At 43.3% G+C, this 26211-nt stretch overlaps 3 protein-coding genes across 4 annotated transcripts; 2 read left to right on the forward strand and 1 right to left on the reverse strand.

The window, feature by feature from the left end:
• The first annotated feature begins 721 nt into the window (after positions 1 to 721).
• On the forward strand, positions 722 to 8971 carry LOC308142104 (RNA polymerase II elongation factor ELL-like). The gene is made up of 12 exons (XM_080512419.1): positions 722 to 979; positions 3056 to 3100; positions 3239 to 3360; positions 4272 to 4432; positions 5332 to 5630; positions 5860 to 5984; positions 6764 to 7250; positions 7359 to 7443; positions 7592 to 7658; positions 7783 to 7954; positions 8496 to 8540; positions 8674 to 8971. Exons 1-12 carry the CDS (start codon positions 812 to 814, stop codon positions 8800 to 8802), a joined length of 1905 nt encoding a protein of 634 aa, XP_080368545.1. The 5' UTR covers positions 722 to 811; the 3' UTR covers positions 8803 to 8971.
• Positions 8972 to 10537: 1566 nt separating this feature from the next.
• d2hgdh (D-2-hydroxyglutarate dehydrogenase) lies at positions 10538 to 15148 on the forward strand. The gene is made up of 10 exons (XM_080512980.1): positions 10538 to 10655; positions 11953 to 12326; positions 12418 to 12475; positions 12558 to 12697; positions 12812 to 13005; positions 13091 to 13259; positions 13349 to 13492; positions 13600 to 13742; positions 14116 to 14281; positions 14377 to 15148. Exons 2-10 carry the CDS (start codon positions 11990 to 11992, stop codon positions 14637 to 14639), a joined length of 1614 nt encoding a protein of 537 aa, XP_080369106.1. The 5' UTR covers positions 10538 to 10655; positions 11953 to 11989; the 3' UTR covers positions 14640 to 15148.
• A 107-nt stretch (positions 15149 to 15255) lies between these two features.
• acvr1l (activin A receptor, type 1 like) lies at positions 15256 to 22203 on the reverse strand. Of its 2 annotated transcripts, none has more exons than XM_080513522.1 (10): positions 22070 to 22203; positions 21332 to 21415; positions 20297 to 20551; positions 19940 to 20151; positions 19353 to 19452; positions 18816 to 18962; positions 18354 to 18629; positions 17604 to 17801; positions 17299 to 17429; positions 15256 to 16531 (listed from the first exon to the last, which is right to left on the reverse strand). In XM_080513522.1, exons 2-10 carry the CDS (start codon positions 21402 to 21404, stop codon positions 16400 to 16402), a joined length of 1524 nt encoding a protein of 507 aa, XP_080369648.1. In that variant the 5' UTR covers positions 21405 to 21415; positions 22070 to 22203; the 3' UTR covers positions 15256 to 16399. The 2 variants fall into 2 exon arrangements, 1 of the variants encoding a protein (XP_080369648.1); XR_013937009.1 differs by having other exon boundaries at positions 16389 to 16531; positions 17299 to 17458.
• Between the last annotated feature and the right edge of the window lie 4008 nt (positions 22204 to 26211).

The following is a 26211-nucleotide window of genomic DNA, read 5'->3' on the forward strand; positions in this document are numbered from 1 at the left end:
ACCTCATGTTTTTGGAAACCTTCACACACACATGGAGAACATTCAAACTCCATGCAGAAAAGCCCCAGCAATTGAACCCACAACCTTGTTGCTGTGAGGCGAGACCTCTCATCACCGCCCATATGTCATGTGCCTTCAAAATAAGAGATATTGTTTTCAAGGAATCCATATATGCAAAAAACTAAATTTGTAGATTATTGTTAAATAATCGTTTTTACTTTGTTATTCTGTATAAATGACTTCATCGCATATGAAGTGGTAAATCTTTTTATTTTATTGAAATGTTGATATGGTTTTAACACTGTGTTTATTCGTCTTTTGTTAACAGAGCTGGGTAATCCCATATTTTATTGAAATGTGTTTTCTCATCACCGTTATAGAGGAGGCATGAGGCTGTCATGAGGAGCTGGCCAAGGCCCTGGATGAAAATATCACATCTTTTAGAAATCTGGTTAGACCAGTTTTATAAACTGCGCGTGTCTGTTAAAGCCGCCAAGAGAGACGCAATAGATCCGAAAGAGAGGAAACCGGAGCGTGATTTCCCTCTTGCGATAGAAAGAAAGGCAATAATAAAAAATAAAAAAAAGGAAAAAAAAAAGTAGAAGTGGTTACGTAAGCCCTACGTAACGGTTTATTTATGTCTCTCGACCAATCGGAGCCCTCCTGAGTTCAGCCGTCATGACGTAATGCGATCTACTCCAGAATAGCGCGCGGCGGAGGAGCAGCCACACGGAACCGTGGAGGAGCCTTTTCTCTCTCCGGCTCGTCTGGCCAATGTTTGTGTATCTATGTGGCTTTCCTTTGGCCCGGAATGAGCTCGGCGGAGGGGCGGACCGGCGGCGGCATGTCGGAGCTGAAGGAGAGCCGGTGCTACGGACTGTCCAGCGGGAAACTGAACCGCGGCGGCAACGTCTCCGTTTTTCACGTCAAACTCACTGACAGCGCGGCAAGAGCCATCGGTACCTTTCAAGACGGCAAGGTGGGTCACTGTTTACGCGTTTTAACCCGTCAAATAGCCACCCGCCGCGCTCACGGAGAGGCGAATTTGTTTGTAAGCACTTGACTTCAAATACAGAAGTAAAGAGAAGGTGGCGAGGGCGGCTTGCTGCTTTTTTGCTTTACGACCCAAGTTGTCCACTCTCTCGCTACCTCTCGCGCGCGCTCTCTCTCTCTCTTCTCGCACGAGCCCCCAGATCAGCAGGGGAATGAAAATACGTGTTGCATAATACAACGCGGAAACGCTTCTCTGTGAGATGATGCTCGTAACAAAAGCTGCTGGCCAAGTCGTTACAAGCTGCTGGCAAGTCTTATGAATGCTAATCATGAGTGGTGTGAGGGAGGGAGAGAAGAAAGCTGCTGGTAGGAGGGGATTCTGGAGTACTTCATCTTTTTTTTTTTTTTTTTTTTTTTGCTTGAACAGATGCCTCAGTCCCTCTCATTTCAATTCAGTTTTCTGCATATGGAACCTTCTCGTGGGCACTTTTAAAAAGAAAAAAAAAAACACAGCAGTCCTACATGAGCCAGCATAGGTGACAGTGGGAAAGACCAAACTCTCATTGAGCAGCAGAACATGGATCAGAAGTGGACACAGGAGACGGATGGAGAGTGGAAAGAATCAGAAATCTCTAAATATTTGACCCGGTTAATCACAGATGAATCAGACGCAGCAGGAAGTCGAAAGAGAACAGTCATCTGCATTTCCTCAATTCGGTAATTCCTAGAAATAGAGAATGGAAACTCCTCAATGAAGACATTGCAGCTCAATGAATGGTTGAAAAAAAAACCCAAAAAGAAACCCAGTGTCAGAACAGAGAAAGATGGGAAAACACCTAAAATGCACACAACATGGCTTGGCTAGATGCATTCACTTTCTTTACTGAGCTTTACATGTATCTATTCATAACCTAGTTTATCCCGATCATAGATCGTAATAAAAAAAAACACCTTGACGTGTTGCCAGGTCAGAGTTTATACTGGCAGCCGTTTTACATTCGGCAGGCATCATCAGCAGGTGGGCTTACCACCCCCCCTCCCCTCTCCTCCATTCAAAGGTCAGTTAAATTCTAGCACATCACATAGTTTCCATCCATGCCACAACCGCGTTACTTAACACTGTCATTTCTGCATTTCCCTACAGGCAAATGCAACCCCCTGCGTGACAAATGACAGGCCGGTTTGTTTCTGTTTCACTGTGAAGTGGCTGTGTTTGAACTCAGCCGGCGCTCTCTTTTAAGCCTAATTTGATTATTTAAAGCACACGGACACACGAGTGCCATTGTAGCCCACGGTGCTTGCATTGAAGGAGGCACTGTTGCAAATGTCAGGGACGCAGCAAAACGAGTGTACGGCCGTAGCCATAAACATTTGGACGTGGACACAATTCTCAGCCGGCTACCAAAATGGTTTTGAAATCAGGATGAGCCTTGAATGAAAACTTTTAGCTCAAATTTGAGGCTATGTATTTTCAAACCAGGGAAACAAGTGAGACGCGTCTCATCGGCGTCCTCCAGCTTTTTTAAGGGACCAGAAGTCTAAAGGTCTGTAAATATCAATGAAGCAAGCCAGATAAATCAAAGCGCACTCATCCGAGAGCTGGCAGTGATATTGGGTGTGTGTACGCTAAGCAAAACCATGTAAAGCAGGTGTGGTAGGTGACAAAAGAATCCATTCATATCTTGGTGACGGTGAATGAAGTAGCATTAGATTAGATTGGACTTAAAACAGGATCATCATCATCACCACCTGCGTTTCTGTAGCTTTTTGGGTGTGTGTGTCTGTGAGTCTGGCAGATAAATTAATTAGAACTCCGTACACATTGCATGGATATGAAGAAACGCTCACGGACCAAACCAGGCATGCTATGAATCGATGAGCCACAAAAATGTGTTGAGACTGCAGCACTGGCACGGAAGCAACCAACAAGAACACTTTATGTGTTTCATGTTCAAGTACTGTAGCTATGGTACCGGTATTACTAGTTTGCGTTGAGCTATGTGTGCATGGATTCCAGCACTTTAATCTCGTGTTGTTGGTTTTTTTTTTCCCCTTCCCGCAGGGCTGGTCCTCCAATCCCACCGTCTGTTTTAATGGCAATCAAGGGGTAAGCTGAGCGTTTTGTACTACTGCTCACATGCAGTAATTCACTGATTGAATGTCAACCCCATGGCTCATAATCGAATGTGTCGCACGTCAGTCACACCCATCTTTACTTCACTTCTGTCTTTGCTGCTCTCCACAGAGAATCACCATCCCTTGCTCAGAGAATCAAGAAGACTTTAAGAGTTTTACGTTTGGCGTCACCAACGTTGCTCGCGATAATCCACATGGAAGCTTTGACTGCGTCCAACAGCTCAGCTCAGGGTAAAAAAAAAAACTATTGCCAATTGTCACCATGTTTACCACTGTCTATTTGAATGGAGGCTGCACACTATCACTATATCAACACTTGACAAATATGCATGTCGCCCAAGAGAGACTGAACCGCAATAAGTGATGTTTCCATGCACGTCAACGTCTCTGACCAATCAGATGCGGCATTACTGCCCCGGACTGTGTCGATCAAATTTCACGTCATCATTTTAACATTATATCGACCATGGAGGCCGGAGTCCGAAGCACAAAAACCAAGGAAATTTAATAAAAACAACAAAGTCAACACACGGCTCCGCTTCTGAAGGGCTGTACAGCTGCTTCTTGGGTCTGGGAAAAGAAAGATCATGATGATTTGAAAGCGCAAAGCACCGCATCATACATTAAGTGTTGGTATCAAAATACTCAGCAACAACATCGCATGTTTAAGTGAGACTTTGTAATATGTAGTAATATTTATGGTGCATTTCTAATTTAAATGCGAGAAAGTGTCTTCATTCTTCTCCTGCTCAGCCAGAGTCATTTTATTGATCTTTAAATGCCAGGAAAGGAAAAAAAAAAAGAAAAGAAAGGAGCTTCTGACTGCACAAGTGTGCGAAAGCAGAGGAAGGCGGAGAAGAAAATTTGACAAATGTCAGATGTTTGAAAATGTTCCCGAAATAATTCATCAAATCTGTTGTCGAGTCCTGACGCAGTTATTCAATGTCCATCTTGAAAGCTTGGAGCGCCGCGCGAAGTCGTCTGACTGATGCAGCCTAACGCATTTTGTCAAGCGAAAGACGTTCCGACAAACAATCTTTCTTTTTTTTTTTTTTTTTATATTTGAAATGGATAACATGTGGGAGTTGTGAGTGCTCTGTCAGATCGCTGTCTGTACTCGCTGTCTTCCCTCCTTCTCTCAGCGCGGCTGAGGAGCTGTCGTGTCTCGGGGTGATTCCGAAGAAGATGACAGTCAACGCCACGGATGACTCGTACGATAAGGCCCGTCAGAGCATGGCCCAGGCCGAGGAGGAGACGCGCAGCCGGGGGGCCATCGTCATCAAGCACGGAGGGCGCTACCAGGGTAGGGAGTATAGGATGGGCTCGCGTGTCGGCCTGGTTATACAACAGATAACTCCAGCTGAGGGATGAGACTGGCCTCGAGACAAATTTGTACTGTGCCGATAATATCCACACAACACAAGTCGGCCATATTGCATCGGTTGCCGTGGCAACGTGTGTGGTTACCATTGACACAGTGATCGCCTGTGTTAATTTTCTCCCGCATGCTTTGACCGACTTGCTCGTCTTTAAATTGCGCGTGTCTGTTGCACGTGCAGTGGTCTGAAAGGATACGGTGCCTGTTCACTACGAACACAAACGTACAGCACAGACTGCTGATTTTGTTTTCCTTTTCTCTGCCGCCACAGCTTTTTGCGTCACTCCGCCAAACCACTTCCTCCTGGATGCAGAAGAAGAAGCACACACGATCATATTCATAAATTTGTTGTCCATCATGAGTGTCTCATTTCAGAGGAATTGCGAAAAACAGAAGTAAAAAAAAAAAAGTGCTTCGCTCACTACAGGCTTGTGCAACTGTGCAGTGGCAGAGTTTTCTCACTGATGTGTGTGTTTGGATGTCGGTTTTGAAGGGGTGAAATGAGGTATTTTCTCTTTTGATCCAGTATTCTGCTGGAGGTAAGAGTCGAGGGGGAAGGAAAGTCCTCCCCTCGTGTGTGTGTGTGTGTGTGTGTGTGTGTGATCCTTCCACATCAAGCTTGAGATCGCGACGGTTAGCACACCTTTACAGCCCATTCGCGCTCTAATGAGCTGCATTTTAAGACAAGCGAGGGCCGCAGCACAAGGTTACCTTTGATGGTGGAAGCCATCAAGTTCAACGCACCTCTTTGAAGATATTTTTTTTTTGCTTTCATTTGCGAAGGGCTTTCTTTGATGTGTGATTTCCCCTGCTCTCTCCTCCAGGCAAAAAGGTAACCGTTCGACCGCCGGGTCCTGGACTGGCCGGCCTGACCAAGCCCAAACATTCATCCCCGTCTCTGCTGAGCAACATAAAGAGGGGAGCCGACATGTCCAGGCTCAAGAAGGGCGCCGGCACGTCCCACAGGAAGAGCGTGGGTGACGTGCAGGAGAGGCCTCTGAGAGAGAGGGTGACCCACCTGCTGGCTCTGAGGCCCTACAAGAGACCGGAGCTCATCCTCCGCCTGCAGAAGGATGGACTGAATGGAGGGGACAAAGACATGCTGGACACTGTACTGGTGGAGGTAAAGCTTTTCGTTTGACCCACGTTTTGCATGTAACCATGCATATTTTTAATAATGAACCTGAACAAGTCAGACATGTTTTTCTTTTTTTATCTTTTTTTTAACCACTTTAAAAAACTCACGAATCAAAGAAACTGCACAGTCATCCCACATGAATGTTAGGCAAGACACAATTCTCTAAAATTGCACCGAAGACCTTCCTCTATTGTGTTTTTGTGTTTGTTTGCAGGTTGGTCAGCTCAATAGCAGAGACAAGACATTCGTTCTGAAGGACGGTCTCTATAAAGAGCTGCGTAAGGATTGGCCAGGATACAGTTCAGGAGACCAGCAGCTTCTTAAACGCATCCTTGTCAGGTGACGCAAATGTCCTGCAGCCGTTTAGTCAGAGGAACCTTGCATTTGATAACCAACTGCTAAATCATTTTAGATTCATTTGTTTGTTTTGTTTTTAAGTCCTCAGGAGCTTCAATGAGGAACTATCTTGGGATGTTTAATAACATTTCCTTGTGTTCCTCTCAGCTGAAGAGCTGTGGAGATTATGTAAATAAAATGTAATAATCAGTCTTTTAATACATGCTGCCAAAACAATTTCCATCTAAGTAACTTTTCAGGTGAGGAAACAACCTGATGCTCATTTAAAGAAAAAGAAAAAAAAAATCTACAAATATTTCTCTCAACAGTATTGACTTGAACCAGATCAGATCTTTGATAGATGCGATTGTTTCATGAAGACGGATGACACTTTAAGAATGGAGCTGAAATGAAGCAACTATAAGATTCCAAAGAGAATATCAGCATTTGATTGTGACTGACCTATATTTCTCTTCCTGCAGCGATTTAATACTGCTGTTTTACAGCTGGAAGGTTCATATCTGTTAATGTCTTTGGCCTGTATTTAAAAAGAAAAAAAAAAAAAAAAGACAATTGCAACAAATCCACAGGATCCTGGTTTGGAGGCTTTTAGGTACAATCCAGAGGCATGCATGTTAATTGGTTTCCCTATATGCATTAGTCATTATTCATCACGTGTTATTTCCCAACACAAAACCGTAGACATGAATGTCATGAATGCATCCGGAGCAGTGTTGTATAATTGGTTGATTTTTTTTTTTTTGTGTGTGGTATTTGTGCAGGAGATTATTTCAACCGCAACAGAACCTCTTGGCGGTCCCTGAAGCCCAGGTCAGTCCCCTGCGAGACACGCCCAACTCCTCACCAGCACACCGCCCCAAACCGTCCATGCCAGAGGAATACACAGACCCCCTGGCCAACAAGAAGCCCAGGATATCCCACTTGTCCAGCAAAGCAGCCGGCGACAAGAGATCGAGGCCGAGGCCGCCGGAACCCCCGGCACACAAAGACGTCACGGATCCGGTGGCGGACGACTGCAAAAGGAACTCGCTTGATCCCGAAACACTGTTGGACTCCTTGTCAGAATTCTGTCATCAGGAAGCCGAGGCGGCTGAAAGGCTGGAGCCGAACGTTACGGCAGCTCAGAAAGGACCTACGAACCCGGAAGGCGAAACCCGGCCGAACGCCGACCTCTCGCCTTCACCGCTCGTGGCGCCCGGTCGCACCAAACACTCGGTCAAAAGGAAGAAGACCAAACACAAAGAACATGTGAGGGAAAAAAAACACACAAAAAAACCCCTCCTCGGCGCTGTCAGTTTCTCCACGTTTCCTGCAGCTCGTTATTAACTTCAGTCCGTTTTTGATTTTTTTGTGAAGGAAAAAGGCAGGTGGAAAGAAAAGAGAGACCGGAAGCTTCACGGTCACGAGGATGCAAACAGCAAAGGCTCCCTGGAATGTACAGGTGACGACTCACCCACGAGTTACGAGTCTTAACTCCTGATCCTGAAGGGGAAGGGACAGTTTGTTTACATTCACCGAACTCCACAAATCCTTATGGGGGGGGGGGGGGAAACAACTCCTTGCCTAACTGTAATCTTTCTTGATTTCAGAGCCAAGTGAAAATGTATTTGCCTCTAAAGTACTTCAAATGGACAGTGACACACCAGACTACTTTTTGTAAGTCATTCTTACTTCTTTAAAAAAAAAAACACACACACACACTTTTTTTTGTTAAAATTGAGCTTGCGTATGTTTTTTTTTTTTACCGACGTGACCTGTGGTTCCTCTTTACTCCGTTCAGGAAGTACACGCCGATCTGCAGCCACGACCAGCGGCAGAGCTACAAGCAGGACTTCAACAGCGAGTACAGCGAGTATCGGGATCTGCACGCCCACATCGACAGCGTCACGCGGCAGTTCATGGAGCTCGACACGCAGCTGAAACGGCTCCACCACGAATCGCATAAATACAAGGTACACGTGACGCCGTCGTAGAGGACGCCGCCACGAGACGAAGCTCCCAAACTGTAAGCGTGTGGGTTCATAAGAGGTCACGGTGCTCCGCTTCAGGTCATATTTCTTCTAAAGTAAACCAAGCAAAGTCTGCTGTGTCGTCTCACAGGCGGTGAATAGGATTCCCTGAAAACAAGAATAAAAACTGACATGCAACACAGTGAAAATATGCGTTGCACATAGAGAATTTCTTTTTTTTTTCTTTTACATTTCACTGCAATTTGAACCAGGATGTCTCATTAAAGAAAAAGATAAAATTGTTTTTGGGGGGAAGGATTCTCATTGTTATTACTCTGTTAGTACTGTCATTGTTTTAAACTAATCTAAAGAAATATTAAGAGACACTTCTTTTTGTACTGTGTAAAATGTTAACAGCTGATGCTGTCATTATTCGCTATAGATTTTCTGATACAAAAGATGCATTTTTAAAAATTATATTTAACAAACTCAACTGTGGCTGAACTCTTAAGTAACATCCATTTCTTTTTTTCCCCTTTGGCAGACGGTTCGTAATCAAATTCTTCAAGAGTATCGCAAAATTAAAAAGGTAGAAACTCCCTTCACAACTTCTTCACTTCTGATTCAACAAATCTTTGTTAATATCACTGCAGCACAGTTTTATTGTTCCACGAGGAAACCGTTCCAATATCTGGTTGTTTGTTTTGGTCATGTCCCCGCAGTCCAACCCCAGCTACAACCAGGACAAGCTGCGCTGTGAGTATCTGCACAACAAGCTGGCCCACATCAAGAAGCTCATATCGCAGTATGACCACCAGCAGCTCCGAATTGACGACTCCGCTCCAAACTGAAGCGCAGGCGCGCGCCTTGGACACGGGTGGATTTGTCGACTTACCGTGAACTTGACGGAAGTTCACATTGCTGCGTTGCCATGGAGCTGGACTCTGTGGTCTTTACGGCAGGCCTCACAGGAGCCGCTGTAAATGTCCGCGAGGTTGGGAGTTGATTTGTAGGAACCAGCAGTGGTACGATGTGGGAAGGGGGGGAGGGGAGGTGGGGGGGGGGTGATAAAGCGGTCCTATATTATGAGATTTCTCTCTTAGAAGATGATGCATTTTCTTCTGAAGTGGTTCTGACGGGGGGGCTGCTGCCACCGCGACATGAGACGGTGACGGGCAAAGCAAGAGAAGCAGCTTGAAAGCCAAAAACTGAGCTCTTACTCCTCAAACGGGAAACATACGTGGATATGAGGTGCTAAATCGAACCACCTGTAGATTCCATCCTCATTCCACATTTTGTTTCATTTCGTGAAGCAAATCACTTTTGAGTATTTCCCGCTGTGTTCCGTTAGCCACGTCTGTGTTCATGTTTGAAGCTGGAAGCATGAGAACGCTGCACGCTGTACAGTACATACTCAGACGACTCGTAAACGGCAGGCGACACGTCATATGGATGTTTTTGAACCCTGATAGCTCCGGGGCCGGTGGATCCTTCAAGTATTTTGGGGTTTGATTTGATCGTCAGTGTTGTTGGTTGAGGCTCAATGACTCCTGAGCTTTGCTGGATTTCAGATGGTTACTAATTTTGAACTGGATTCATAGTATTTCACTGGTATTATCATCCTTCAGGTGTTTTTTTTTTAATTTTATTTTATTTCTGACCTACAGAGCAATGTTTGTTCAATCTAATGTGAACTGAAAGTGTCAATTGGAGACTGTTCTGAGCTTCACTATACATGTAAAATCAAAACATGTTAATTGCAGAGAGGGAGAGAGTGCTGGAGTTACTGTCACTGTAGGTTGAGACCGTACAGAACTGAGAAATGAAAAACTGTAGTTGCATGCTGTGTACTTTACAGAACGCATGAAGAATAAATCAAGAGCTTTTGTCTGAGTTTCAAATAAATTCATTTGTATTGATTGTGTGTGGGTGTATTTTCCTTATTAACCTTTTCTTTTCAGAGCGCTTACCCATAATACTTTCTTTGCTCTCTCTATTATGACATTTAGATACCCTTATTTCTCATTGCATAAGTAGCTAATAGTATTCATCTGTTGACAATCATGTCATTTTTGCCATACAAAAAAGTACAAAGTTCAGTTCAATCTGCACCATTACCCTCTTATCTATATTTCATCCAGAGTTCTACATTTGCTCAGGGTAATTAAAGGCTGTGGCTGTAGTGATTTTTGCAGATTTATCTATATATTTAGCTTATTTAGGTTTGCATTTCCCATCTCTTTGGCCTAAAATACTGATTTGGATTATTACATTATTTTCTGCATGAATCTTTCACAGAATTTGATTCTCAGCATAATGCGATCAAAGGTTGCTTGGAAAATGTCAACAGCAGCACACGAAGGACAAAAACCTGAAGTTAAACGTCTCTTACTGACATTTTCTTTAATTACGTCGACTTGAAAATAGCTTTATGTATGGCGTGCAACCATTGGTTGTTTGGTGATGACGTAACGCGTAAGTCTATTGGGTGAATCAGTGAGCACGCCTGTGATTGGTCCATTCTCCTTTGGTGACCTTTCACCTCGGCTCACCTCAGCTGCTCGTTGCATTGCTAACTGGTTATAAACTGAGACATTTTGCCTTTAAGTCACTGCTGTCCTTGAACTTTGTGTCTTTCTCCGCGATATGACACGGAATAACAGGGACTGGCAGAGGGAGGCGTCTTGTTAAATGAACGATTTGGGTGAGTAAATGAGGATTTTGCTCAGTGAAATCTTGACTGACACTGTTGTTTTGCTAGCTAAGCTAACTGAAAGTGCAGTTTCTACACTAGATAATCTACAGAAATTATATTTTTTTTATTTCGCTCAATGCTGCGATGTAGCCTTACGTGTGGAACGGAAACAAGGCAATACTGTGAAAAGTTTTTATGGCCAGGAAAGCAGCTTACAGGTGTCACTATGTGCTATAAATTCATTCAGTCCAAGTTTGTTGTCAACTGCAAGCAAAGTAAGAACCTTTAAAATAAGTGTATAGTAAAAACAAAACCGATTCATGGTGTGTTCCTTTGACCTCTCTTGTGCCTGTCCAGTCCTGTAAAACCAAGATCCCATTTGTTCCTTGTGTTATGACGTATATAAAAAAAAAAAATCAAATACTAACCATAAACTCAGGCTGTAACTTTTAGTTATTACTAGCTAATAATAAACCAATGACCTGCTTCCCAACGTTCAAAAGAGCCAGACTGAAAACAAACTGGTCACTACAGTGACGCATTGTCTCATTTCTTAATTTTCACAAACTGCACTTTTATATTTTGAGAGGTAAATTGATTTTTCTTTTTTAATCTTTCCAAAATCTGTTCTGAAATGTAATTGGGTTACTTTGTGTACCAAGTGTATGCATCTTTTTGGGGAAACAGTTGTCTAAATTTATGAGGATCTCCTTTATGAAAAACCTTTAATTGCTAAATGAAATACCTTCTAATGCAGTAAATACATATTTATAATAATTATGCCTTTATTGAAGGGATAATATTCAGTTGGCTTGAGATTCCCAGGGAGCTTTTGATGAAATGATATGATAATTGTTGAGTTAAAATTCATCAAAACACTTATGAGCAATGGCCTGATTAGAGAAGTGGACTTGGGATGAGAGAAAGGTGAAACACCAAAGCTATTTAAAAAAAAAAAAAAAAGAGCTCCAGAGTTAAAGATAGAGTTCAACTGCAACATAAAGTAAAAACTTGCTTGACTGAAAGACGACAGCAAATACAAAAGTCTTTAGTCTGGTTTTCAAAGAACTGTGGTAACATTTATTAGCCTTTCAGGGTTGTTTTATAAACAAATATTATTAATGTAAATATTTACATTAGCTCAATATTTGACCTTAAACTACATTCTACAGAAGGACAAAGCCTCAAGAAGAGGCTTGCTGTTTAGCCAAGCTGACAAAGGCGTTCCAACGAACTGATGCCTTCCAGTCACCGTGTTCCAAGTCCAACTCTGACCTGTATTTGATGCCACTTCTCTTTTCTGTAGCGTGTTCGAACCAACTCTGAGCGTCGTCTCTCCAGCCATGGCAGGGATTCTACAGAAAACACTGCGGCTGAAGACGGCTCTGAGGCATCTGTGCACCCACAGCCGCCTCCCGTCCACAGCCGGGGTTTCTGCCGCAGCGTCCAGCAGTCCGTTTCTCGCCTGCAGCTCGGCGCACCTTGTAGCCTCCGCCTGTAAACTGCACGCTGGGGCGGATGCTCCCAAGTCTCCTCCCGATGCAGCGCCACAGAGGCTGCCTTTCTCCACGGTGACCGCTGAAGATTTGGACTTTTTTAGGAAACTCCTACCGGGCAGAGCCGTGACCGACCAGGACCTGGTGGAGTCCAGCAATGTGGACTGGCTCAAGTCTGTAAGAGGTCAAATCTGTTTTTTTTTCTTCAGTTCAGCCCATTTCTTGTTGAATTCACATCAATGATCCTTTAAAAATATCGCTATCTACTCTTCCAGGTCATAGTGAAGTACTGCTGAGACCTCAAACAACTCAAGAGGTATCTGAAATCCTTAGGTAAACAGCAAAGACTTAATCAATACAAGGTGTATGTCCAATTATTTATTATTATTATTATTAACTGCGAGTCTTCTTGCAGGTATTGTAACGGTCGCAATCTGGCGGTGAACCCGCAAGGAGGCAACACCGGGCTGGTTGGTGGCAGCGTACCAGTTTACGATGAGATCATCCTTTCCACCTCGCTCATGAACAACATCCTGAGCTTTGATAATATCTCTGGTGAGAGAGAGCGCAAAGCACATTTCAAAACATTTTTCGGAGCTCTGCTCAAAATGAGCCGAGATTATTCATCATCAAAAAGCACACGGACTCTTAAAGGACTGTGTTCTTCAGGTATCCTCACCTGTCAGGCGGGCTGCGTCCTGGAGAGCTTGTCCCTTTACCTGGAGGAGAGGGACTACATCATGCCCCTGGATCTCGGGGCAAAAGGCAGCTGCCAAATCGGGGGCAACGTGGCGACGAACGCCGGAGGACTCCGCCTGCTCAGATACGGTTCCTTACACGGGACCGTGCTCGGCCTGGAAGTGGTGAGTGGCGGAATCGACAGGAAACTCCACAGCTGCTGCATCAAAGTGATATGGGAGCAGCAGGTCCCATCTGTGACACGTACAGGCGCTGGCGGACGGACGAGTGCTGGATTGTTTGGCCACCCTGCGGAAAGACAACACGGGATATGACCTCAAACAGCTCTTCATCGGGTCCGAGGGCACTTTGGGGGTCATCACGGCCGTGTCCGTCCTTTGTCCGAGGAAACCCAAATCTGTGAATGTTGTTTTTCTAGGTACATTTTTAGTTTAATTCTAACAGCTTCTTAGTGGTGGAAGACGCCGAAAGAATTCGAGCGATCTCGTCTGTGCGTCTCGTTTTCAGGCTGTGAAACCTTTGAGCAGCTGTTGAAGACCTTTCAGCTCTGCAGAGGCATGCTGGGAGAAATCCTGTCGGCGTACGAATTCCTGGACAGTGAATGTATGGAGCTGCTGAATACACACCTCAAACTGCCCAATCCCATCTCTGGTATGTGCACACACACACACACGGCCGGTGTAAGAGAATAGGACTATTAATAGACATACAATCCTCGTTTATTACTACATGAATTTGTTGACGCCGTCTCTCTGCAGAGTGCCCGTTCTACATCGTCCTCGAAACATCTGGATCGGACCCGAACCACGACTCGGAGAAACTGCACAACTTCCTGGAGGAGGCGATGACGTCATTGTTGGTGACTGATGGCACCGTAGCAACGGAGGAGTCAAAAATAAAGGTCACTTTTAAGGTTTTCGTTGCTTAACTGTTACTCAACTTTTTCAAAGACAATCCACCTCTTCCTCTCAAGTTTGCTTAATCACTATTAGTTTATTTTTTTGGTTATCTTTTCAGAGATCTGGCTCAAGTAGGAAAAAAAACATAAAGGCTGTTTTTGAATGCTTTGAAACAAATATCTTATCAACCGTAAAATTTAAAAGATTCACCCAATTTTAATTCCGAGAGAAACTGAGCGCAGTTTAAAAAAAAAAACGGCCTATAAAATATTCATCCTTGAACTATTGCTGCGTCTGATGCCTCGGGCCAGAATAGTTCCATGACATGGTGCACATCGGGACAACGCAGTCATCCTTTCCGCCGTCGCCTTTCAGGCTCTGTGGTCGATGCGTGAACGCGTCACCGAGGCGCTGACTCACGACGGCTACGTCTACAAGTACGACATCTCGCTTCCGGTGGAGCGGATCTACCAGCTGGTCACGGACATGAGGGAGCATCTGGGGGACCGAGCCAAGAGGGTGGTGGGATATGGACACGTCGGTAAGACTCGGACGGAGAGTGAAAATCATTCTACTTTCTAATAAAGCACTTTGAATGTTTTGGGTTTTTTTTCTTCTTCTTCTTCTATCGTGCAGGTGACGGTAACCTCCACCTGAACATCACTTCTCCCGCTAAAGACCCGGCTCTCCTGTCAGCCATCGAGCCTTTCGTCTACGAGTGGACGGCTCGGTGCCAGGGCAGCATTAGTGCAGAGCACGGCCTGGGCCTCAAGAAGAGGAACTACATCTACTACAGCAAACAGAGCCAGGCCGTGGCCCTGATGGGCCACATCAAGGCCATGCTGGACCCCAAAGGCATCCTCAACCCATACAAGACTTTACCAGACAATCTCAAGTGACGACATGATGAATATCGAGCCAATCAGAGGATCAGTCTCGACTTGTAACCAAACTGATTTGTGTAGAAACGTATTCATTTTTCACACACTTTGGCAGGAAAGCCACAATCATCACATTTTATGTTTTCAGTGCTATCAGCCCCATCTACCTCTCCCTCAGTGGACCCTGGGTTTTTTTTTTTTTTTAAAGGAAGGAAGCAAAAGATTTCTCCTCGGTGCCCGATAAGATTCCATTTGTGTCGGTTTAAAAAGTGTAAATATTAAAGGCCGAAAGAGAACTGGGTTCACGCCAGTCGTGTTCAAACCATTTCGATTCTATGACGCGAGGCGTCGCTCGCCAGCAGAAAATTCTGAACATCTGTGTATTAAATTGACAAGACGCTTCATGATTAGGCAAGAGTGCAGTAAATGTTTTAATACATGTAAAAAAAAGACATTAAAAAAAAAAAAAAAAAAGGCCAGCACTTACTTTCATTTTTAAAACTTGTCTTCAAATAAAGTTTTCAATGACGGAGTGTTTTCTCATGACATTGTTGAAGCGACTGGTTTTGCTGCTTGACTTCAGACTGGAAGAGTAACCGGAGCCCCACCCCACCCCACCCCCTTGCTTGCTACTGAAAAGCTTTCTACTTCCAGACTCGCTTTAAAACAAAAAAAGTGAAACAAAACATTACGAGACTTCCTCGATTCCTTTCTGCTTGGCCAGAAGACTTTCAAAACAGCCACAGTGAGTTTAAGTAGGACGCCAAGCAGAGAGGATCACTTCTTTCCATATAGATACTAATTCCTATTAGCAGGTACATAGTACTTTTTGAGGCAGCACTTCCAACACCTGTAGTGTTTTTGTTTTTGATTTTTTTTCCTACGACAAACTAGTTCAGGAACATATCTCCTCTTTCCATTCATGGATCCATTCGTAACATTTAAGGGTAGAGACCAGGAGAGTAAATGCCTGTATATGTATATACTCTTCCTCACGCACGCCGTCATACACAATTCTTACACATCCTCAGTAGTGTTGTAGCAGTTGAAGTCCATACATAAATACCATACTATTTAAAAAAAAAAAAACTTTTCAAAAAAACAAAACAATTTTGTTTCTATTGGCTCTTTTCCTGTCATCGGTGAAGATGTGTGTGTGTGTGTGTGTGTGTGTGTTCGTGGCGACGGTTGGCATGTTGGAATAAAGCTGAACGAGGGAACTGTTTCCGATTGTCTCTGAGCAGAACGCCACGACCGCAGTGCCAGGAAACGCTGGCTGGAAAACACACAAAGAGTCGCAGGAGACTCCGGGATTGTAGTGTTTAGTATGTGTGTGTGTGTGTGTGTGTGTGTGTGTGTGTAGTGAGGCCGAACCCGGAGCAGTCTCATTAAAGCATCGGGATGGGGGTACTACAATATGCCATCCATTCACACTTTGGTGACAGTCCACGCTTCAGCTGAGCCGGAGCGCACTGGCAACTGGTTTGAATCCCACAATAAAAGGCTGCTGGCTTTATTCGGACGTGACGGGTTCCAGACGCCTCACCGGTCCAACGGAGGGACGTCGGCGGAAGGCAAACCGGAGGGGGAAAAAAAAAAAAAAGAAACGAAAATGAGAAAAATGGATGGAGGCTGGATGACACTCGAACAAGTCTTTCCTCGCGTTTCTCTGTCCCGTCTCCCCGGAGGCCCGATCTGGGTTTGACAAATAGCGGGCTCTCGGTGAGGCCGATCCGTGACATCAGGCAGCTGCCTCTCCAGACCCCCCCCCACCTCTCTCACGACTCCTTGCCCTTCTCCAGAGAGCTGTGAATTTTGTCCAGAGTCTTCTTGATGCGCAGCGCTGTGAGTCTGGCAGACGGATTTTGGTACCAACACTCCTTCATCAGCTTCACTAGAGCAGAGAGAGTCTGGATAGAAAAGAAGGGAGACACAGCGATATCAATTTTGCCGCGAGAGCTTAAAATAGATGAGGCCATTATGTGTACAATTCTCTGACCGACAAGTTCATTAATCTCTCTCAGTGCTTACACGGTGGGACGACGTCAAGCTCAAAAGATGCTCAATACATAAAATGGACACTGGACCTTTTACTTAAAAGTAGGTTTTTTTTGTTGGTGGAGTGTTTTCCAATCTGGAGGTTGATGGTTCAATAACCTGATCACATGTAGAAAAACCAAAAGGTTGTAGCCGTCCCGAGAGATTTATTACATGCAGATGAGAGTTGTGATATATTTCATACTTCAAACAAGTGAAAAAGCCAGGATTTTATTTAGAAATCCCAACAGGCTGAACATGTAGTTGATTCCTCACAAAGGTTTAAAACAACCTCACAAAAAGAAAAAGACCAAAAACTCTTGAGCATCAGTCTCACTTGAAGAGGATTTCATGTAGATATGTAATTTTTCTCAGAGCGAAAAACAAAAAAAACAAACTGCAGGACTGACAAAAGTCTTCATTCTGAGTGCATGCATTGAAAACATGAAATTAACAAACTAAGCTATTTAAATTCACTTTAAAATGACCTACTTCAATCATATTTCCTGTCAGTCTTTAAAACACTGAAACTATTTCCCTCATTACGTGACATCATCGAACACACGAGACGCTTTTGAATATCACGAGATAGTGGTTTTGTGAGGAGTCCTAAACACCAGCATGAGAGAGTGTAACTCACAGGATCGGAGAACCAGCGGTTGGGAATAAAAGGCCTCTGCTGCTCCACACACACCACTTTCCTCATGTCCTCGAAGCTCGGGTCGTTTGGCACCTGGTCGTAAAACGGAGGTTTGTAGTCTTCCACGATACCTGAAAGGGAACAAGTTGGGCGGTGAAGCCTACAGCGGCACAGTGAACACTCTTTACTTGCAGGCCTCAACACTGATCGCTGGTGATATAACCAACAGCAGGTTGCTCATGAATGGTGACTATAGATGCGTTGTATTCATTCTGCCGCGACTCCAGTACATGCAAGCAGCTCACCGTTGCTGTACGTGCGCCTCGCGATCTCCCACAGCACCAGTCCGAAGGCCCATATGTCCACTCTCTTGTAAGCGTCGAAGCAGTCTGTCTGGATGCTTTCGTCCAGCACTTCGGGGGCCATGTAGCGCTTGGTGCCAACTTTGGGATTGTTGCCCACGTCCAGCAGGTTGTCTGCCTGGGAGTGTGTCACAGCCAACCCTGCGAACGTGCAGTTATAAACGGCATTACAGTGGGAGTACAAAAAGATCTGACCTGAACAAAAAATAAAATAAAATCACAAACACTCACGAATGTGCCAGTTAGGTTTTTCAAGGACATGGAGCTTTAAAAAAAACAAAAAAAACCCAACTAATTCCCACATTATGTTACACTCTGGATCCAGCAATGCATTTTAGTGAGGAAGACTTCAAAATACTAATTCCATAATAATCACTGATTTCCAAATGAAAAAATCTAATATTAGTTATCAATGAATCATTTCTTTGAATGCCATTAAAAAAAAAAAAAGACTGATAAAAGCATTAACTCAAAGATGTAAAAGATTTGTGCACTTTTGTACACTAGGTGGCAGCAGTGAGGACTTGTTCCACTCTTTGCTGCAGCATAACGCAAGACAGCAGATGTTCTTCTATTCTGACACATTATGTGTCATTTTATCATTGCTTTAGGCACTGGAACGCATATTTAGTAACTGTCTCGTGAATTTGACGACACTGATAAACATTTAAGGGAGACGATGGAGGAACTGACCGAGGTCTGCGATGCAGCAGCGCAGCTCTTTGGTCACCAGGATGTTTTTGCTCTTCAGGTCCCGGTGAGCGATGGCCGGCTTCCCCTCCGTGCCGAAGATCTCGGTGTGCAGGTGCACCAGGCCGCACGCTATCGACGCCGCCATCGCCAGGCCCTCGGACGTCTCCACGGCAACCCGCTGCAGGTAGTCATAGAGCGAGCCGTTTTCGTGGTAGTGCGTGATGAGCCACAGCTGAGTGCTGGAGTTCCGGGACGTCATGTCGGACGCCATGAACCCTGACAGGAAGGAAAGAAGCAAAAAGGTTCAAAACAGTCGGATGACTCTCAAACATCGATGGTCAATTTGTAAAAAAAAACAAAACTGCGTTAACTTTACTTCAATAGCTCAACACTGGGTTTTTTTCTCCCACATTCTCAATTTCCAGCCCAACCAAAGCAACACCGAAAGTGCAACAAACTCACCCAATATGTTTTCATGTCTCAGCAGCACTGTGTTGTAGATCTCCGTCTCTCTGAACCACGACTTCTCATCTCTGGACGAGAAGATTTTCACGGCCACGTTTTCCCCCTGCCACTGGCCTCGCCACACCTCCCCGTATCTTCCTTTTCCTGCAAGACGAAACAGGCGCGGCCATGTAAAGATGCAGACACGCAAACTGTAATGAAGCTTCCTAAAATGAGACGCATTTCGTTTTTGTTCTTTGACAAACAAAACACGGGGCATGTGATCCGCTTACTTATATTTCAAAGATCGAATTAGAATTTGTCACAGCTGAATAAATAAAACTCTAATTGTGCACACAAGATATCATAGTTATAAAAGTCAGTAATATCAACAAACACAGTTGCAACTCAGCCACCAAAAGGTAAACAGTGAACAGAAAGAGCCCAAGATCTACCTCTTGAGTTTTGATTCTTTTTGTCATACAAAATGGAAAGATTATACACCTCGAGCAGATATGAATCAAACACCAGCGAGGATTTTGAAGTTACACTTACCGACACACTCCATCAGACTTATCTGCCTGGCCACAGTTCTCTGGACGAGGAAGGGGAGACCCGAGCCGCTGCCTGATGTGCACGAGTGATCCAACAGGTCCTGCAGACCGAGTGACATGTTTTAAAGTCTTGGATCAAAATATTTCATCCCGAGTGATGATCTGCATATTAAATATGAGTGGACATTTAATTACAACAGAAACACACACTTTTCTTGCTCTACAGGAATGTGGGACCCAATAAAGCTTAACGGATATGGACTAAATAGTTCCGCAAATTTGTTCCAAAAGAATGTCATTACACCTGAGGAAGATAAGAACTGTGCCAATTGATAAAATGCATCACCAGAGATGAAGATATGACGTTATTGTTGAGATTATATGCTCATGTGCTGCTTTATCAGGTATAACTACAATCTGAAGCGAGCCATTATGTCTGCCTTCTGTTTTTACATGCTTCTTTTAAAATGCTGTTGTGCAACGTAAGAAGACAATAACAATATTGTATCATCCATCCAAAACTCTACTTTCACAACGGCCATGTCTAATTGTGCATCCCCTTTCAACAGCTTTGTGTCTCGTTCTTACCGCTAAAGTGCTGTCGCCCACATTGGAGGTGATGAGACCGTCTATGGCTCCCTGCTCCGTGTCGAACTCCTGCAGTCTCTGCAGACGGCCGTGGTGGAGCCTCCTGCAGGCCAGAACTGACACCACCGACAGCAGGGCCAGAACCACCACAGGGCCGAGGACAAAGAGAGCTAGCGTCTCCACACGATACCGAAAGGGCTCGCCTTCTGGTGCTGTGCGGAAGAAGAGACGGGAGAATGGTAGGGAAATACTGGAGGGGAAAACCTTTCTGTCAGATCATTTTCAGGTCTCAAGTTGTACCACGACACTGCGGAGCAGCGTTTACGTAAATATGAGGAGCGCCGAGCTGCAGCTCACCTGACGGCAGCAGAGACATCAGAGCGCTGCGGGTGGTGTTGACATTGCAGCGGTCCTGCGAGCAGCAGAGGATGGCCTGGCGGAAGGACGGAGATGTGGAGCACTGCAGGCGGCTGTTTTGCGACCCCTCCAGACAGCCGCGCTCAAACACAACCCCACCGTTGCCCACTTTGACCGAGGAGAAACACTGGGTACCTTGGCACTGGGTGGATTGGGGGCATTTAGGGCCTTCACATAGACACACCAAATGTCCATCTGTGGAAAAAAAAAAAGAAGGCACCCAACGTCACTATAATTCACTTTGAAAATAACTATGCAAAGAGACAGATATCCGTCACCAACCTAGAAGATTTACAATCAGGCAATTTTGAACAGGACAAAAAGCAGGAAGTGGAGTCACGCTAATTTGAGTAAAAAATAAAGTACGATGACGTCCCAAATTAACCAGTATATTTTAATTTACACATAATGATCTCTGAACTGACCTTTATACAATTGGAATACATCTCATCACCATATTCTTCCTGCGATAAAAAATCAATTTTCACTTCCACTGTCGACGTGGAACAATTCCGGAGTCATATATCACATCTTGAGCTGACATTTCCAAACAGTGAAAGCCAATACTTGGTTTCTACAAACACTGAACATTGCGTCTCTTGAGAGGTCCCAATGCAGCATCGCCGATATCTTTTGTTTTATTGCAACTAAAGATGATGCACACATTTGAGCAAGCATACGCCACTCCAGACACATCCAACCTTTATTTGTGTTAAGCAGTTAAATTTAGAAAATAGTTGCGAGGGCAGTTGTAAAGTCGGTATCTTGAAGATAACAAATGGACTGTTCATCTCAGCTGAGAAAAATACTCAGAATGCTTCAACACACACCAAAAACAACACCAGGAAAGGAGACATCACAGTGCAACTAATTTGTAGGACTGATGTAGTGTAACTAAGTTGTAGGACTGGTGTAGAGTAACTAAGTTGTAGGACTGGTGTACTGTAACTAAGTTGTAGGACTGGTGTAGTGTACCTGGGCCCTCAGCTGATGTCTGCAGAGCCTGCATCAAGAGGAGCAGAAGGACGTGGACACTGCAAAGACCCATGTTTCAGTGCACTGACAGAGAGAAAGGACGAGAGGAGAGGGTTCAGATGAGTACAATACTGCAAAGTGGATTATTACATTAAACCCCCGTAATGTTTTCTGGTCATCTTGCCAAAGCTTCACACAGAATCTGGGTTAGTTGTACTGCAGCAGAACCCCGTGTTTAAATATGACTTTAAAATTAGTTAGCGCAGAATAGGTTTTTTTTGCATGTTTTCATTGTCTTAATATAATATGAACACGTGGCTACTCCCTACCATGCCGGTTGCTTCATTAAAAAGCCATCACTTGATCTGCGATATCTGTGGCTCGGCTCGCTATTAAAAGGCGCAGACAACAACTAAAAATACAAATAGCAGCGACGGCGAGCCAACACCTCCAATTTCAATGTCACGGCTTCTGGTTTTAGCATGAAGTCCGCGAACGAGCGGAGCTCCCAGCCTCTTGGTAAATCTCGCAGACTGGAGGTCGGCTGTTTGCTGTGGCTAACAGGCCATTAACAAGCGGTTTTATTGGCCGTCCGCAGGCGCCTCGGAGGCGCCAGTCAGGCAGGCGGCTGCCCCGATGCTAAAGCTAGCTACACGGCACAAAGCGGAGCCTGCCAAGCCGGCCGAGGGTTGCCTTGCGCGGGCGGTAAAAAACAAAAACAAAACACCATCCACTTACCTGGCACGCACAGAGTGCGAGCTTCTAACTCATTCTGAGTGTAGTTTTGTATCCGTATATTTCATTTAAATAGATGTATCTGAGTGAGTTTAGATGTCAGAGAGCCGAAAGCAGAGTAGGACCACAGCCCAGCCCACCCACTGGCTGTTTTCCCCACAGCTTCTCCCGACGTCACCAAAACATTCACACCGTGGTGCATTGTGGGGCGGTGCAGTTCTTCAACAGGTTGTAAAAAATCACCACAACACCGGTGGCTGGAAACACAACGGACATCACGTCAGCTGTATTCAGTAGGAATTAAACACAAGTGGTAAAAGTGGTTAAAGTTATTGTGTGTTCCTTCAGCCAATTATACGACAGGAATGTCTGACCACCTACGACTTTATGATATTATTTATGGTATTCTTTATTTTTTTATATAACTTCTGCAGCAGCCACATGTAATTAGAATATAAAATCATACCAAGGTAAAGCCTACCAATATTTTAAACTTATCTTAATATCTGGATTTGAAATGCCTGTGTCTTTTTACCAAATGCAAACACATAGTTCTACACCCACAAATATCTGGGCTACAGTCCATTAAAAGCATATACATAATTGAGACACTTGGGCAGGGGAGAAAGTAATTAATCAAAACCTCTATGTAACATGGCTGTTTTGAAAGGTATTTTCTTGAAGAATGTGAATTCAAGTATGTCTTAATACAATTTGGACCATATAGTCTTAATTTCATTTTTCACAAGAATCAGTAACACATTTATACTATTTTAACAGAGAATATTAGCCATATAAGTGTAAGTTTTAGCGATGCAATGTTTATCGGAGAAAAATACTTAACAATTAGTTTGATATAGGTTTATAGACTTGAATACCTGCTTTTGAGACAGCAACACATTCAATATTGAAACAGTATCTTTTTTTTGTACATTGTTATTTTACAAAATATATTTTAAATAGTGCTTTTGCTTGTAATTGAGCACAATATAAGCAACATAGCATAAGTCGTTTCGCATGAATTCCAAATTTTCTGTACTTTTTCCACCTCTGGTTGGACCCAGTGGATAGATATAATAACAATGATGTTTGCAGCAGAGTAGGAATACTGCATATTAACTTTAAATGTAAAGTTGTATACTAATGTCCATTAAAATATAATAATCTACATTTTGTTTATGAATTAAAATAATAGTCATTTGGCTTAGTTGATGACTGTTTCTAAATGGTGCACAACCATCATCTGGAGGATTCAATCACTGTCAAAGTATTTCTTTTTGAGTGTGATCTGGGACTAAACAGCCTGTTTTGATCAACACAATTCTTAAACCTGAGTGAAGAGATTATGTTGCCACCTCCTGGGATACTTTGGGAATTGCTTGCAACTTCAAAAAACCCAGGTTAACTCTTTTTTTTTTAAGTGGCATAATTAAGTTACCACACCTCATTAATGTAAAACCTGGATGCTTTATGAATAGTTATGAATAGTTGTACAAAAATACTTGAGCATGGCAGCATTGTATTAGAGTTATGTGTAATATGACATTGAAAGTCTGCGTATTAATTTAGAATAGAATAGAATATAATAGAGCTTTATTCCTCCCCAGGAGGAAACACAAACTTAAAACAGCTCAAGGTAAAAAGGTGCAAATATTATAAAATTAAAGAATTAAAATATGTATACATATGTAAATATCTAAACAAGAGCAAAAAAAGACCACAAAAAACAGAATAAGTAAAAATAAAAAAATAAACAATCCAGTAAAAAAAAGAAATCCTCTAAAAATAGAGTAAATTGCCAGAACAGATAGTAGATAGTAGAAAGTAGATAGTAGAAAAAACTTTGCACAATTTAAATGCATGATTCCAGCAACATCAAATTTTTACTATTGTTATAATTTAATCATAGAATTTTAATTATGTTACCCTTGCCACTGCTGTTTGAGCGCAGGCTGCATGAAATTCTTTTATCTAAAGCGCTGTCCAATCAGGATGAAGGATGCGCTCTGCTCCAATAGCAGAGTTCAAGGGGCGGGGCTAATCAGTAGCAGACCTGTCAATCACTGCGTCAACTGCCTCCTGGACTTGAGCACGGAAGGCTGCATCTTAAGCTTTGGAGTTGAGGAAAACCGTTGTTTTGCACTTCTCTTCAGGTATGTGTTTTCTGAATTTGTTGCAGACTGGGAATATTCTTAAAAACAAGTTTCAGTTTCATAATGTTATACACATTTCTTTTCATATTGTTTGTGGGAGTTGCTAATCATTAGCATTACCATAAGACATTTCGTGGTATTTTTAAGTGAAAAACTGAACTGTTTTAGCAATAGGTGTAAAAATATTTTTTATTTGACCTGGTAAATACTGAATTTTCATGATTGCTGCTGACTTTACCAAGCTAATCAGTGGTACTATTAATAAATGGGTCTCAAAGTTAGCTTTTTTTAAGGATGTGAATTTTCTCTTTTTCTGTTAATTTGCCAACAGCAAGAAACATGCAACAATATTCTAAATCCTTACTCATAACATTGTTTAAAAAAAGGTATATTTGATTCTATTTGATTTCACCCCTGGGTAGAACACTGGACCAGGTTTCGTCCCTTGATCCAGGTTTCGTCCCTTGATCCAGGTTTCGTCCCTTGATCCAGGTTTCGTCCCTTGATCCAGGTTTCGTCCCTTGATCCTTTCAACTCAGCCAGATTGTTTTGATATGCCATAAGGCAATCTTATGTGCATCAAGGCAACATGTCTCACCAGCTCTTCAACTTCACACAGGGGGCAAAACTCCATGATGTCAAAGGCAGTTCTGTAAGTATGTTAGATCTGAGGATGTATTTTTAATTTTGATTGTTGTTCATTATATTGTCTGCTTGTTCTTGTTAGGGACCTCGCGAAAGGCCGGGCCGGCAGGTCCCTTTTGTAATTCGTACGCTACCGACAAGTGCCGGATCTCCGAAGGCTGAGACTTACGGTTTGCGAACAGTCGGGAGACTGGATTCTTCTTTTTTATATTTTAAACATTTTAAGTGATCGTTTATATGTTGTTTGTTTCTGTTTTGTGCATTTTTCATGCAGGCTTCTGGTTTTTTGAGCATGGTGTTTGTGACGTGAGGTTGTATTTCAAATCAGTTTGTTGTCCATGATATTGTCTGCTTGCTTTTCCTGTTTGTCTTTTCCAATATTTTCTCTTCACAAGTGTCTCTAAATTTTGTAGATGGTGTTTCTTTTCACTTGTTCTTTCCTGCTGGAAATGGTGTCAGAGTCAATTTGTCGGCGACTAAACTGGTACTTGTGGGTTGTTTGTTTGTTTTCCTGACTGGTCTTTTTTCCTTTCTTTTTGTCTCGACACTTTCTCTGATTTCAGACAATCTTGGTCAAAATCTAAGATTCCTTAACCATGAAATAACTTTTTTTTCAATTCCTTTGTTATATTTAAGCATTTTAAGTGATTGTTTTGTTGTTGTTTATTTCTGTGTAGCAACATGGGAAGACTCTTAGTCTCCTGTTGCAAGAGCAAAAACTGTTCTGACATCAGAAGGCTCTCAATCACATCATATTGTCTGCCTATACTGCTGAACAGGACAAATGGTAAATGGTAAATGGTCTAGATTTATATAGCGCCTTCTAACCACACTGAGTGCAGTCCCAAAGCGCTTCACATATCAGTCATTCACCCATTCACGCTCACATTCACACACCAATGGGACAGAGTTGACCACTGGGAGCAATTTAGGGTTCAGTGTCTTGCCCAAGGACACTTCGACTCATAGACCAGTGTAGACTGGCATCGAACCTCCGACCTCTCACTCCGAAAGACGACCACTCTACCACCTGAGCCACGGTCGCCCTTGGCTCCCTTGGACAAGGGCAAAAATAATAAGATGGAAACGTCGGCACAAGACGAAATGTATTACAGTGTTTTTTTTTCAGCGTCAGTAATTTCTTGTTTATTTCAAAATGTCATTTGAGAGGGAAACGTCATTTGCGTTCTCTGTGTTAAAATGTTACTGAACTGACATGAAGTGAGTTTAATAACTTTGTGTTTCATTATGTCTCTTTTCTCCACATGTATCTCTGGCTGTGGAGCATTGTAGTAAAGATTGAAGGTTTCTTAGCTCTCATTGATATTTAATAGTGTGGGTTGTTGT

The sequence above is a fragment of the Blennius ocellaris genome, assembly GCF_963422515.1.
Source record: "Blennius ocellaris genome assembly, chromosome: 17".
NCBI lineage: Eukaryota > Metazoa > Chordata > Actinopteri > Blenniiformes > Blenniidae > Blennius > Blennius ocellaris.